We start from the raw sequence: 15,110 nt of genomic DNA on the forward strand, positions 1-15,110 counted from the left end.
TAAGAGAAGCTTCAAATATTTGGCATAGTATTCGGATTGGATTCAGTCCTCTACTCACATTACATTGGATGGAAGAGAGTGAAATATGTGACACTTTGTTCCAAATTAATCTGTGCACTGTGCAAATTGAGTGTAATAGTGCTTCAGGCAAAAAAAATGTTCATTCAGTAATGTTATAGTAAGAAATGGGTGGTGCAATAAGATTGCACTATGCTGTTGACATTACCGCCCATTATCACACCTGTAATGGCTCAACGGAGTGGACAGGTTTCAACAAGAAATAGATAAACTTTATTGCAGAGAGCATTTCAGGTGCTACATGCTCGATCAGGACTGTTGTCAGGAAGCCCCTATCCCCGGATTGCTGGTGCTTAGGGTTGATTGATCGGAGCCTCCTAGAACACCATGTGACCCCTGATAGACAGCAGGAGAGGCTATACCTTCAGTTACTACAACTCCAGAAGTTGTAGTGTCTTTTTTGGAAAATTTAATCACAGGTGGCAGGTTTCTTGCTTTTGTCAAGACAATTGGGATGTCAATTGTTGCATTGTGAATTACTGAGATCTAAGTGCGAAATGCATATGTGTGAGAAGTGTATTCTGAAACCCACCAGTTACTCATGTCATTTACAGTGAAATTCTGTTCTATGCAATAGATTTGAAGGGACAGAAGAGTTGTTCAATCATAAACAGGCTTGAGTAACATGAAAACTTATGTCCTAAGCTAGAATTTGCCTGAGATTTTGTTGTCCCATACTTACGCATGCAATATAACTACTTAACTGCACAATATACTTATGTGTACCATTATGGAAAGGCATTAACGTAGCATTGGACTTTCAATCAGTGTAGGCACAGCTCATGGCAACTCATCTGCCTACATTAGATGAGTTTCACTTGTTTCTGGCTGGTCCACTAGATGGAGCACTATACAGCCCAGCCCTGGGCATTAGGTGGTAGGTGATTGGGAGGGAGCTAAAACAGGTATCCCAAGAAAGACAGGGTCTGCCCAAGAGAACATATCTGTAAACTAGGGTTCGATTATATAAAATATGTACTTGGACTCTTCCAGTAAAAAGCAACATACACAAAGTGTGGACAACATGGGGGAATTTAAAAGTGACATAAAGGCAAGGCGAAAGGAGATAAAAGATCATCCAAAGGCAGGTACATCACTAGTACCACCTTTTAAGAATTGCTTCCAAAGCATTACTGTCAATTTTACTGTTATTGTCCTTTTTTAATGCTAAATGTGAATGAAGTCATAAAGAGAAATGATTTGAATGAATTACTTAAAGCGCTTTTATCTTTATCACACAGGCCCAAAGGAGTGGTACACAACAGACACACGTCTCCATAAGGTACACTCCCATTTATGCTTAATGGTGTTGTCCCTCCTGCAAAGAATTTTTCCCATTAATGGAGAAGTGAAGACTGATTACACAACCCATGAAAAGGTGGGTCTCTGATGGCATTGGGGGGTCACCACTCTTAGCCCAAAGGTTTGTGTAGAGTTGAATTAAAGCATTTAGTGCTGTGTATTGGAAAGAGAGACTTGCAGAACTTAACTTGTTTTAATTTAAAAATTAAGATTGGGTGAAGATTTCCTTTAGGTTTTAAAGGGTGAAAAAATGGTCAATGTTATGAACGTAAGAAATTAACAAGTGGGAAAAGGCAAGTTGGTTCATCAAACTTGCCCCACATCATGTTGACTGGACTATGGTGATGCAAGGAGCTATTTAAATTTGACTAGGTATACAGAACCATAAGATATGAGTACAAAATTAACAAGGCTCAAAAAAAAACAATTTTTCCCTCACAGATTTCACAATAGACTTCCAGCTAAAGAAGTTCCTGCTGTTTTAACATTGATACAAAAGACTTAAGTGAAAACCTGTTTCAGAATGAGACTACATGGCTACAGGTTGGGACATTGATGGCAGACTGGGGGATATACTGAATGGGTTGTCCCAAAGGTCTGTGCTGCAGTCCCCATTGTTCCTAATCTACGTAAATGACCTGAATTCAGAAACACAATGCAAAATGGTCAAATCTGGGGTAGATACTAAACTAGGAATGATATTGTAATCTGAAGAAACAGCTAAGGAACTACGGAGGAGCCAGACAATATTTGCAAGTGGGCAGAACTGTGACAAATGAAATTGGAACAAATCAGTCCAATACACTACAGACTGGAAGGAAAAGATGGAATTCATTCCTATTCACTAGATGTGTCAAACTGGCTAGAGGGAAGCCTGTGCGTAATAGTAGATTAAACACTTAGCAGGTCCAGTCATTTTACAGCAGCAAGCAACAAGGTAAATGGAATGCTGCATTCTATTGACAAATCAGTAGATTGTAAGCCTAAAGTCCTCCCTACCTTAGGCCAATTAAGAATCTTTCTTTCATTTGTCTCCAATCTCCCATCATGCCCTCTCTGAGCTCATCTTGTCCATGAGACCCACCCCCTGCTCCCTTGATCCTATTCCAACCAAACAGCTGAAGACCCAACCTCCCTTCCTGGTCCCTTTGTAGTTAACATTGTTAACAGTTCCATCTCCTCAGATACTGTTCCTTTTCCTTTCAAAACTACCGCCATCACTCTTCTTCTCAAATAACCTACCCTTGACCTTTCTCTTTTTGCTAACTACAGCTCCATCTCCCACCTTCCTTCCTGTCCAAAGTCCTTGAATGTGTTGTCACCTCTCAAATCTGGGCCTTTCTTTCCTGCAATTCCATGTTCGAATCCCTCCAACCAGGTATATCAAAGTCACATTCTAAGTGAGTGTGGCCATGGTAAACTATCTCCCCTCATCCTTCTTGATATGCTTGCAACCTTCAACATGGTTGACCACACCATGCCTCTGCACTGTCATCCAGCTGGGTGGGACTGCCTAGTTCCATTCTTATCTATTCAGTAGTAGCCAGGAAATCACTTCCAATGATTTATCTTCGTACTTCCACAACATTATCACTGGTGAACCCCAAGGACCTATCCTTGACCCCTCCTATTTCTCACCTTCAACAACATGTTCGTAGGTGACACTAAAATTGATGGTGTCGTAAATAGTGAGGAGGAAAGCCTTAGATTACAGGAAGATGTAGATGGGCTGATAATGATGGGTAGAGCAGTGGCAAATGGAATTTAATCCTGAGAAGTGTGAGGTGATGCATTTTGGGAGGACTAACAGCAAAGGAATACACAATGAATGGTAGGACCCTGGGAAGTACAGAGGATCAGAGAGAACGTGGTGTACATGTCCATAGATCCCTGAAGGCAGCAGCACAGGTAGATAAGGTGTTTAAGAAGGCTTATGGGATACTTGTCTTTATTAGCTGAGGCATATGGTATAAGAGCAAGGAGGTTACTTTGGAGCTGTATAAAATGCTAGTTAGGCCACCGCTGGAGTACTGTGTACACTTCTGGTCAGCACACTATAGGAAGAATGTGATTGCACTGATCAGGGTGCAGAGGAGATTCACCAGGATGTTGCCTGGGCTGGAGAGTTCAGCTATGCAGAGAGACTGGATAGGCTGGGGTTGTTTTCCTTAGAGCATATAAGGCTGAGGGGGGACCTGATAGTAGTATACAAAATTATAAGGGGCATAGATAGGGTAGATAGGAAGGAACTTTTCCCTTTAGTGGAGGTGTCAATAACCAGGTGGCATGGATTTAAGGTAAGGGGCAGAAGGTTTAGAGGGGATTTGAGAAAAAAAATGTTTCACCCAGAAGGTGGTTGGAATCTGGAACAGACTTCCTGAGGGAGTGATAGAGGCAGGAACCCTCACAACATTTAAGAAGTATTTTGATGAACACTTGCAACGCCATAGCATACAGGGCTATGGGCCAAGTGCTGGAAAATGAGATTAGAATAGATAGGTACTTGATGCCTGACATGGACATGATGGGCTGAAGGGCCTGTTTCTGTACTCTATAACTCTGTGACTCTATAACATCAGCTGAAAACACAAAGTCAGGTTACACATGTAAGCTGACGACCCTCAACACTACCTCTCACAAACCTTAACTTTCTCTGTTTTGTCAGACTACTTGTCTGACATCCTCCAACTAAATATTGGAAATACAGGAGCCGTTGTCTTTGGCCTCTTCCAACTCTGCTTCCTAACCACTGACTCCATCCCTGGTAACTATCTGAGGCTGAACCAGACAATTCATAACATTGGTTTTATATTTGACACCTAATTGGGCTTCTGACAACATATTCTCAGTCACATTGACAAACTCCACCCTGCCTCAGCTCACCTGATGCTGAAACTCTCATCCATACCTTTGTTACCTTTAGACTTGACTATTTTAATGCTTTCCTAGCTAGCCTCCCACCTGCCACCCTCTGTAAACTTGAGGTCACCCAAAACTCTCCTCCCCCTCCCCTAAATCACCAACGTTCCTTCAGTCGATTGTGCCTGAGTTTGCTGAGCTACAATGGATCCTGGCCCACCAACAGCTTGATTTGAAAAGTCTAATCTTTATATTTTAATCTTTCCCTGGTCTCACCGCTCCCTATTTCTGCAACATCCTCCAGAGGTTATCTTTGAGATCTCTGTGCCTCTCCAGCTCTGGGCTCTTGTACAGCCTTAACATTCTTCATTTCACCATTTGCAGCCACACCTTCAGCTGCCTAAAATCTAAGCTCTGGAAGTCCCTCACTAAACTTCTCTGTCTCTCTATTTTCCTTTAAGATGATCTTAAAACCTACTGCTCCAACCAAGCTTTTGGCACAAAGAAAGGCAGGAGAGTAAGTTGTGAAGAGGGCATAAGGGGTCTTCAAAGGGATAAAGATAGGTTGTGAGTGGGCAAAAATTTGGCAGATGGAGTATAACATGGGAGTTGGTGAACTTGTCCAGTTTGGCAGGAAGAATAGAAAAACAGCATATTATTTAAATGGAGAGAAATTGCAGAATTCTGCAGTACGAGTAGCATGAGGGATCTGGGTATCCTGGTACATGAATCACAAGAAGTTAGTATGCAGGTGCAGCAATTGATTAGGAAAGCAACTGGAGTGTTGTTTATTGCAAGGCGAAAGGAACACAAAGGCAGGGATGCTTTGCTACAGCTGTACAGAGCATTGGTGAGGCCACGTCTAAAGTACTGTGTCTAGTTTTGGTCTCCTTATTTAAGAAAGAATATAATTGCACTGAAGCAATGCAAAGGTAGTTCAATGGTCTGATTCCTGGGAAGAGGGGGTTGTCTTATGAGGAAATATTGGACAGATTGGGCCTGTATTCATTGGTACTTAGAAGAATGAAAGAGATGGGATTGTTGAAACATAGAATACCCTGAGATGCTGAAAGGTTGTTCTTCCTTATTGGAGAGACTAGAACTAGGGGAACACAGTTTAAAAATGGGTCTCCCATTTAAGACTGAGATGAAGAGAATTTTTTTTCTTTCAGGTGGTTGTTCTTCCCCAGAGAGTGGTGGAGGGAGGGTCATTGAACATGTTTAAGGCTGAGTCAGACAGATTCTTGACAGACGAGGGAGTCAAAGGTTATAGGGGATAGACAAGGAAGACAAGGCCACAATCAGATCAGCCATGATCTTATCAAATGATGGAACAGGCTCAAGTGCTCCTAATTCATTTGTTTGTATCTGTCCTGTTATCTCCTTCTGAAGCTTTTTAGATCATTTTGCTACACTAATGGGCTCTATATATAAACGCAAGTTTCTGTTGCTCTGGAGCCTCACCTGAGGTACTACATTCAGCTCTGATCAGCAAGAATAAAATAAATATACAAGTGGTTCAGAAAAGAAGATGGGATCTGATCCCTTGGCCCTGAAGTTACATCACAGAATACAAGCAAACAAATGTTTAATGGATTTTTTTGAAATTCCTTCTTGCACATTTTTTAAGGGAAAGGTATGACAAAAGTATAGCACTTGTGCTAGTCTGGTTTGACTTGATGGCTGTTGCTTTCAAATCAGTCACAATAAATTTAAAGCTAAATGTAGTTTTAAAAAAAACAAATCCAGATCCTCGCAAAAGTCAAAACATATGTTGCAAAGATGAATCAAATCAATTTTTGAACAATCAGCTTGACAGGAGGAACCAAGTCATTTGTGGACAAGCACAAACTGTGTAACTGCTACAGTTTTTTTGCATGACAATACTATATTTGGATCCAAATGTTATGAAAAAGAAAACACAGTGAACAGTTCGGTAGTGGGAGTTAATTAAACCCATTGGAATCTTCACAGGATTGGATAAAATACATTAGCATAGTTGGTAAAGATTACAAGAAAGGAAAGAGCTACATTTATCAACATTAGATATAAAAGAATTGCTTAGAATTACATAGCTCATTTTTTTCACTTCATGGGTCAGATAATAAACTTTCTACTACATTGTATTATATATCAGTTAGATTATTTACTTCTTCATTGTTTGCTTGGTAAGCTTACTTTATATTTTAAACTTAAGATGAATTCTGATGTGATGCTCTGTCACTTTCATGCAGACAGAAGATAAATTCCAGTGACTTAAAAATACTCAGGATTTGCTGTTCATTGCCCAAGGAGCACTATTGAAACCTATGTCTCAATGCCAGGATGAACAGTCTTGATGGTTTGTGAAGGTGAAGATCACCAATGAGAATAATCTTGGACGTGAGAGTTGAAATAAGCTACAGTAATAACCATAGAATGATGCAGAACAAAAGAAGATTATTCAGCCCATTATGTCTATTTTGGTTCTTTGAAAGAGCTATCCAATTAGTCCCAATCCCCTACCCTGTCCCCATAACCCTGCAATTTTCCCCTTCAAGTATTTACCCAATTCCCTGTGATTGAATCTGCTTCCAACATCCTTTCAGGCAGTGTATTCCAGATCATTGCAACCCACTGCTTAAAAAAAGTTCTCCTCATCCCACCTCTAGTTCTTTTGCCAATCACTTTAAATTTGTTAATGCCCATCTTCCACTGGGAACAGTTTCTTCTTATTTACTCTGCCAAAGTCCTTTGTTATTTTTAACCCCTCTGTCAAATCTCCCCTTAACCTTCTGCTCTAAGGAGAACAACCCCATCTTCTCTGGTCTCTCCATGTAGCTAAAGTCTCCTCTGCCACCCCCTTGACATCCTTCCTAAAGTGTATCCTGCTAGGGCCGAAGCAGAGGGGTACAAAAGACTCAAAAATGTAACAGAAGGGATTAACATATTCATGTGAACTAAGGGCTCTTCTGAAGAAGTAGCATGATGAATTCCAGAGACATGGGTTTAACATTCTTACACTGATACACCACAGCATTGTTTCAGAGCTCTTGTGATGGAGGATTCAATTGTGGGGGGAAAAGTGCATATTCCTCAGCTTTGAAAGGAGCTAAATAAGGAAGGCCTTACAGAGGTACATGAAATAGAATTAGAAGGGAAAACCCTGAATGCTATTTCAAGATAAGCCATGACTGTGGGATAAAGGAAAATAGGTATAAATGATTAAAGAGCAAGTTTAGGGCTAATAGTAGGAAACATCTTTTCACACAGAGTGATCAATACCTGGAATAGTTTTCTAGGTAGGCGAGTAGATAGAAAAACCCTGGAGTCATTCAAGACCCAGCTGCACTTTCTATTGGGAAGGCTATTTCTTGCTATTTAAGGATGGTGGGGCTGGTTGAATTATTTTTCAATTATCCTTCATTTTTGTATCCGGGGCAAATGCTGACAGGGCTGGTTGAATATGCTTTGCATGTGTAATCTCTGGACTGCTGGGGCTAAGAAATTATCATGCCAAGGAGATTAACTTGCCTCAGAGATATAGTATAGGATCTAAGAATAGTTGGACTTTAAGCGTGGATGCAAGGAAAAGGCTTTGCAGAAGCATTCCTCAGGCAAAAATGGATGCATATGTTCCACAGAAGACGTTGGCTTGGTAGGATATTTGCCGTAACCTGAAGTGTTTTGACCAATCTTAGCATTTGAACTGTGCATGTTCATGCACTGTTCAGCACAGCAACTCTTCAAAGTCACTTTTCCTCATGCTGTCATCACCACTCAGCATTTCAACATAATCATTCAGAAAAAAAATACGCAATGGAAATAAGCACTGAAACAAAATTGGATGATTAAATTAATAATTATGTGTAACTGTTTGGATTTAAACAACATTGAAACAAACAGAACAAAACAAAATGTATGGTAAAGTTAGCCACGGTTTTTTTTTTGTAACATGCTAGGCTTTTAAAGGTTAGCAACATTTTCTCTTTCCAGAACAAAGATGGAACTGTACTTGTCATTTAATGTATAACTAAGCCTTAGTGAATGAGTGAGTAATGATCGATAAGGCTAGAGCTGAGTCAATGCCTGGGAATATTTCCAGCCCACAGTATTTAGCAATTGAAATGAACATATTTTTTCCCTCTTCCCCCTACCCAATACATGGATATAAATGCAAGATGTTGTAATAATGTTCTTCCCTTTCTCAAATAATTTCCCAAAGAGGACAAGTGAATAACAGCCTTTTTCCAAGACTTTATCAATAGTAGATACTAGGCGGCATGCTGGAGGAACATGCTTGTCCCTCCGCTCAACAGCTTTCTCAGATGTTGGTTGAAATAAGAAACATGGGAAAATGCATTCAGTGCATGGAACACCAACTAACATGTGAAAAGCTCACGCTGCTGATGCTTTACATTTTGGTGTTTCCTACAATCCTTATACACCAGTGGAATCTACCTATTGACCTACAGCTGAAAAATTACAAAAATACTGTAGTCAAAATCTCCAATCATAGTTTTGCAAACCAAAAAAAGATAATATTAAAGTGACTGGCAGGAATCAGCAGAAGCGTGTTTAAAGTAATGAAAAATATCTACAGCCCACAGTTCACTGACTGAACTGCTAATGACACAAAAGGGTTGTATTGCAAAGTATTCGTTTACAAATGCCGGTGTACGGTTGGGTCAGGTACTTATCCACTGAATGTGATCTCTTGACCCTCTCTCAGCACCTAGAACTATAGTGTTGAGCCGGAGGCCTGCAACATCTCTCACTCCTCTTCTGGTTAATCATTTATCTGCCATTATCTGAACAGCGTTCTTATCTTGCTTGCTTGTTAGTTTATAACAGGGCCTTCTTATCAACCTGGGCAGCATCATGTGGCCATGCTGGGCCTGTGGCGAGTCACCAATTTTCCACCCTCTAACTAAAAGCCAGCGTGTAATGGCGCGCACGGTTTACTACAGGTCACTGATACGGGGAGAAGATCAGAGTCCGGCCAGGCACAAGCATCGCAGCCTCCCCAAATCTGCAATGATGTTTTAATTCCAGTTTCTGTGAAGGTTACTACTGCACCTTCTCATCCCAAGGTCGGCGAAGTTTACAAGCCGCACCCGTGTCAGTTGATGTTTTAACCCGCACATTCAAGGGCGTCGGATTGGCAGCCAATAATGTCCAGTGGCCCTTCCTTCGGCATCTCACAGGCGTCCATAAACCCTCACCTGAGAACTCTTGGTAAGTGGGACTTCATTTATTGAGCGCTCCCGTTCGGACTGAGAGGGATCTAGAGAACTGACAGGACTCAAGCATGTCACAGGTAGGTGTACACACATCCCCCTGCGTGTTGGGGAAACACGGGGGCAAGTGGGTCACAAAAATGGGAAACTTTAACAGCCCCACCGCAATTTATGACTACATCCCTCTTCGGACTGCTAGTTGCTGGGGACTTAATAAAGAAATCTAGCTGTCAAATGGTAAATTCTTCCTGTCAGTGCCTTGTGCTTATTTAAATCCTCTGGTCTATTGACGTGTTTTTATTAAGTTGTCACACCTTAATTCTTCTAAGAATTCTTGTTTCATTTCCAAATGGAAAGGTGTGAGACCTATACCTGTACCGGGTAAAAAAAAACCCTTATTTCAAGGATTTGGGCATTCTCTAATAGAGGCGGACAAGATTCCCTTGTGAGATTCTCTTTTGAATGGGGACATATTATCCCGAAATGAGGCTGAGGGGAGGGTTAGCGCCCGTCAGCTGGAAATACTGAAGATTACTCAGATGGCCTGAGTAGACATGCCAGGCACTAAACCTTTGGCAGGCCGGCCCTCCGTTGCCTGACTGCAGAGCTGCCTCTCAGGCTCTGTGGATCTGCAGCGTTCGGTTGTCTGTTGACAGCTGATGCCGGGAATCTGCACCGCACTCGCGAAATGGTTCTTTCGAAGCGGCCCTGTAAACGGTAAACAGTTATCTGTTGGCGATGGATAGGCCTGGCTCAGGAACCAGGTCGGCGCCAGAAAGCGAACTCCGGGTACTTTAACATTTTAGTTGAAGACAGTCTTTCCCGTTTTGTAGCTAAGCAGGGTGAATGTCCTGAAAATATAAAGCACACTGAAAGTTTTGGTAATAGGTTCGAAGATATATAATCTATATAATTATTGATTTGTTACATGGAGCGTCTGCACCTTAAAGTGAACATCAAACACTCAGACAGCTTCCTTCCACTGAAATCTTTTTAGACTTTCTCGCCTTGTTCCCTTTGAGTTTGGGGATTTACATTATTTTATGTTCTTGTGCTAAAACCGAAGCTACGCCCAAATCGTCCTTCCTGATGAATGTGTGGGGAAAGGTGTGTAATGCCTACATCCCGGGCCAGTGATTCCAGGAGCAGTGCGGCCGGATTCAGCCACGCAATGCTAGGGGCAAGGTTGAAATGATTTCGACCCGTTCACTTTTACAGAAATAAAGCAGACAAATAGATATTCCAAAGGGCGCCTGCACTTGGTGTCAATGTGAGGGAAGTAATTGCTAAACCAGCTCATTGTAGAGAAAAAAAATCAAAAAGACAGGTACATTCAGAAAACAGGAATTAAAAATAAACCGAGATATCTATCGGTTTCGGCACGTGTGGCCCCTGTAGAAAATGCCATAGCATTATTAAAATACTGATTGAGAGCTACCAGGGAGTAAGATTGATAACTGGACTATGCAGCTATCTTTGTGGAAGTATTGATGGTGTATTAATGGATGCACGGATGGACAGATTGACAGACAGTCGGATTGACCCTTAACAATCTGACAGACCAGTAACAGATAAAACTGTCCAAGTTGCATCGTTTACCAGTGTGGTAATGACACAAACTTGCACTGCAATATATTTAAATACGGGAAACGTAACATCTTGATCAACTTCAGGCTGGACTTTCCCTAAATAGCTGTTATCAGCTAATTGCTGTTTAGTTCCTTGTATTGGTCGGGTATTTTTATCATATAGATATATTTATCAAGGCGAGAGAAAAGAGCTGATAAGTAAATAAAAATATGAACCTTGTGAGCCTGCGAGGGAGGCGAGCAAATGGCAATAATTAAATTTTGCCCTGTGTTTTATTCCTGGCTCTGCTGGATTTGTTGGCGAATTCCCGAGAGTTGGATGTAATGTGTTGGCCGGATAGAGAGAAAGAGAGAGAGAGACCTTTCCAAGTATGTGAGCTGTCAGGAGCCGGAGAAAGAATAGCTTGGTAGTATTAATGACCGTCGCTTCTCAAAGGGACAATGCGGGCTTAATCTGGGCCAACTCGATGTGGATAGTGTTACATTTGCAGTGGAGTTCGCAGACAGCACATATGAGGCTGTTTGGTTGGAGCACATGTAGGGGGGTTGTCAAATAGCAGGAATCTCTCTTAACCGACAGATTAAAGATTAATATTCCAGATTGATTCTACAGTCAAGTGTAACCTCCCAGAACTATCAAGTGGAGTTTTTGGGGGGTTGGGGAGTTGTTCCCTGCCAGCTATTTAGTGCACGGCTAGGTTTAAATGACGAGTGTTCCAACAGTAAACGAGTGAAGCTGGGTATGTAACCATTTCCCCACTGCACCTTTTAGCTCTGCTCTCACCAGACACCTCCGGTAAGAATGACAGCTCTGTCCTAAGTGAATTGGGGTTTTTTTTAAAGTGCTGTATTCACAACAATTAGTTGAAAATTGATGGAAATAACAGCGAAGTTATGAAAGTTGCAGCATCGAATACGTTGTGCAGAAGGACTGCCTTCTAATCAAAAACGAGCAGCTTTTATAGGCATCGATTCATGTGACGATGTCCACTTGCAGCACACTTGAATGAACCAGGAACACGGTGCCTGGCCAGAATTTACGGGTACTCTAAGGTTGATTTGATGAGGGGTCACATAGAGCCGGATTTAGAATATTAAACCAGCCAACACCAAACGGTCTCAGTGAAACAGCAAGTGGCTTTTAAGCAATTTCTCCCCCTCCTCTGAAAATCCAACTCCAGCCGTCCTTTGGATATACTGAAACGGGCGAAGCTGGTTGGGACAGTTGACATTGGAGTTGTATTTACGCGGAATCGAATTAAAGAAATAAAAGCGCGCTGATTTTTCCCGAATTACGCCAGAAATACCTCAAAAATATTCCGCGTTCCCGCACCGTTTTCTGATTGGCGTGCTTACTTTATTTTCAAGTAATAACGTTAAGGATCCTGCAAGACCAAACTTTTGGGGATATAAAAAGAATCAGGTTGAAGTTATTCTCCCGTTCCCTGTTTAGTGGTCTGTGTTTGCAACTAATACTGACTCACATCTATGTAATGAGCTGTGGACAGATACTTTCAGGAAGGCCGGGATGCAAAGGCTCTCTTTTGATTCATTCGGGATAGTGCAGCCCGAGCAGGTCTTGTGGAAATAGCAGGTACGAATCGTCTGAGGTGAAAAATTGGTTGTGGGGCCAACCGGTTTCCCGTTGTACGAAATGAACCCGGTTTCTGTGCTCACCCACCGCCCCCAACTTCATAACATGCTGTTCCGCTGCAGTCGGGTCCACGCTGCTGTCCCGCCAGGGTCTGGGGGTCACGCATCATTCAACGGCGGCTGCCAAGGCCAGACTGTCAGATCCACACTTCACTCTATCCAGCCATTGTGAACTGCGCCAAACACACTAGATGTCCTGTCATTTAGGATTCTACTTAGCGGCGGGTATGGCCTTGTTAAAACTTCCTGCAAGATGTTGTGTTGACACATGTCATGCATCGAATAATAACATTAGATCTGGGGATTTTGTCAAGTGGATGTAAAATTGGATTGTGGTGAACGGCCAGTGATGCTGTGTAAAGCACAGGAAGGGCTAGGAAGGGATATTAATCCGATTTGATTTTCTGAACTGTTTATTCCTGGAGGAATGTTGATATTATCCGCGGGGAGAGGGGGGCGGGCTCAGGAGGCGCTCCTGGCCCCAAGTGTTTTGCTATTGGTTCACTCGAGCTGACGCTGGGTCCGGCCAAAGAGCCTATTGGTCTGCGGGCTCCAGGTCGCTTGTAATCAAGGCTGGGAAAGCGCGGGTGAAGAGGAAGGGAAAGATTGGAACTTCAGCCAAGCCCTCAATGCATCTGCTAGACAGGCTAGAATGAGCCCGTGTCAGTCTGATCCGGGGGAAGGGGGTCAAACGATGAGTCCTGACTCTTCCTACAACACACGCTGACAAAACACACCCAGACACACAAACACACACACACACACACACACACAGTGCTCGCTCAAGTTACATTCGACCTCATCCGCAAGTCAAGTCAATCTGTTTCTATTGCGCTCTGTGTCTCTCTCTCCGTTCAGGTCTTCGGCTACTGGACGGAGCGTCGCCCCCCAGCCAGCCCGGGAGCACTGTCATGCTGCCCAAAGCCGAGGCAGAATCCATTGCTATTACTCGCTCGCATGGGGATCGGATGCCAGGAACAATGCACGGTAAGAGAGCTGCGTTCTGTACTGAGCAACCCGATCAGTTCATCGATTAAACAAACCGTTCATCTGGGGGGGGAGGGGGGGGCACCGAGGTTCTTGGGGGACTCGGGGTGGGTGGGGGAAGAGGGGAGGCGGGGGAGTGTTTGACGGTGAATGCATCAGGTATTATAACTAACGCATGTGAGGAAGAATATGCAAACATTGCGCTCAAGCCCTGTTCAAGACCCTTAAGAGGACAGTCGATATTTGCGTGTCCCCCCCCCCCCCCCTTGCCCTGTGAATCCGAAATGCTTCCTGAAGTGCAGAAAGAGGTGTGGAGGTGTTCGGAAAACCAGCCGTGCCAAAACCAGAGACCGAGCTGGGGTGGGGTGAGCCACACACAAGCTGCTGACTCCCATTGACTGAGTTGATGTTAATGTGGATTGCTGTGGTGTGAGTGCACATTCACTGCCCCCTTTACAAACTGACAAGCTAAAAAGAAAAGTTAATTCCACCCCCCCCCCCCCCCCCCCCCTCTGTGTGTGTGTGTGTGTGTGTGTGTGTGAGCGTGGAATTAACTTGTGCTGAAGCTCAACTCCCGGGAGCAGAAGTGATTTGCAACTCAGCAGGTTGGGGTTACACGAGAATTTGGGCCGCTTTGACCAGACAGCAACAGTGCTGAGCGGCGAAATGCTTGAAATTTGGGGAGGTGGGGTGGAATCGTTCAGGATGACCGAGAAAGGATACATTTAGATAACCAATTTCACAACAAGAGCGGAAGGAACCCTGTGTAGTTAGTTACATGGAGGGTTCAAATGTCACTTTGTCAAAAGCGTCGCCGCTCACAGTAAAATAACCCACACGGATGTATTATGGTCGCGCCGAATATTGACATGTTGGATGAATCGGCCCCTGCCAGCTGGTTGGGTTTTAACAAGTCCCGTCTACAGAGCAGGCTAACATCCTGTAGACCGTCAAATCAGGACAAGGGTATCATCATACAGAGCCTCTGGTGTTCCTGAAATTTAAAACAAAAATCAGAATCCGACATTAATTTGACATGAAGTGAACATTGACATAGACAGGGAGACGTGTTGCTGTCAGGTTCATTTCTTGCTAGTGGATAAATTGGAACTAAAAGTTAAGGCGCGCTTTGTTTTCTTGTTCCCAGGCCTGAGATCGTTGTGCGACCATCATTTGTCCTCTTTAAAAAAAAAATCACAGCGCGACGTATAACTCTATCCGCTGACTGTCCATATTTCCAGGCAACTTTCCCCTGCTGCTTAACCCCCCATGTGTGTGTGTGTGTGTGTGTGTGTAGAAATAACTGGGGCTGACGTCCCGCCGCGGGGACCGAATGCGGAATAGCTGACCCCTCGGTTAGGTGAGTGGGCCAACTCGGCGTGGCTGCTTGGTGAAGTGAACGGGGACTTCCTATGGGACACTC

General features: G+C 43.2%; 1 protein-coding gene across 2 annotated transcripts in view; it reads left to right on the top strand.

Moving 5' to 3' along the window:
• Positions 1-12,617: 12,617 nt before the first annotated feature.
• Positions 12,618-15,110, top strand: part of nr5a2 (nuclear receptor subfamily 5, group A, member 2) — a 189,565-nt gene continuing 187,072 nt past the window's right edge. For both annotated transcript variants that reach the window (XM_041208469.1, XM_041208467.1), the window contains exons 1-2: positions 12,618-12,641; positions 13,559-13,687. Coding sequence is in view for 1 of the 2 variants with exons in the window: in XM_041208467.1 (XP_041064401.1) it covers positions 13,612-13,687 (76 nt within the window). In the remaining variant the exon portion in view is untranslated. The remainder of the gene's footprint in view (positions 12,642-13,558; positions 13,688-15,110) is intronic.

Source organism: Carcharodon carcharias, chromosome 16 (assembly GCF_017639515.1).
Source record: "Carcharodon carcharias isolate sCarCar2 chromosome 16, sCarCar2.pri, whole genome shotgun sequence".
Lineage (NCBI taxonomy): Eukaryota > Metazoa > Chordata > Chondrichthyes > Lamniformes > Lamnidae > Carcharodon > Carcharodon carcharias.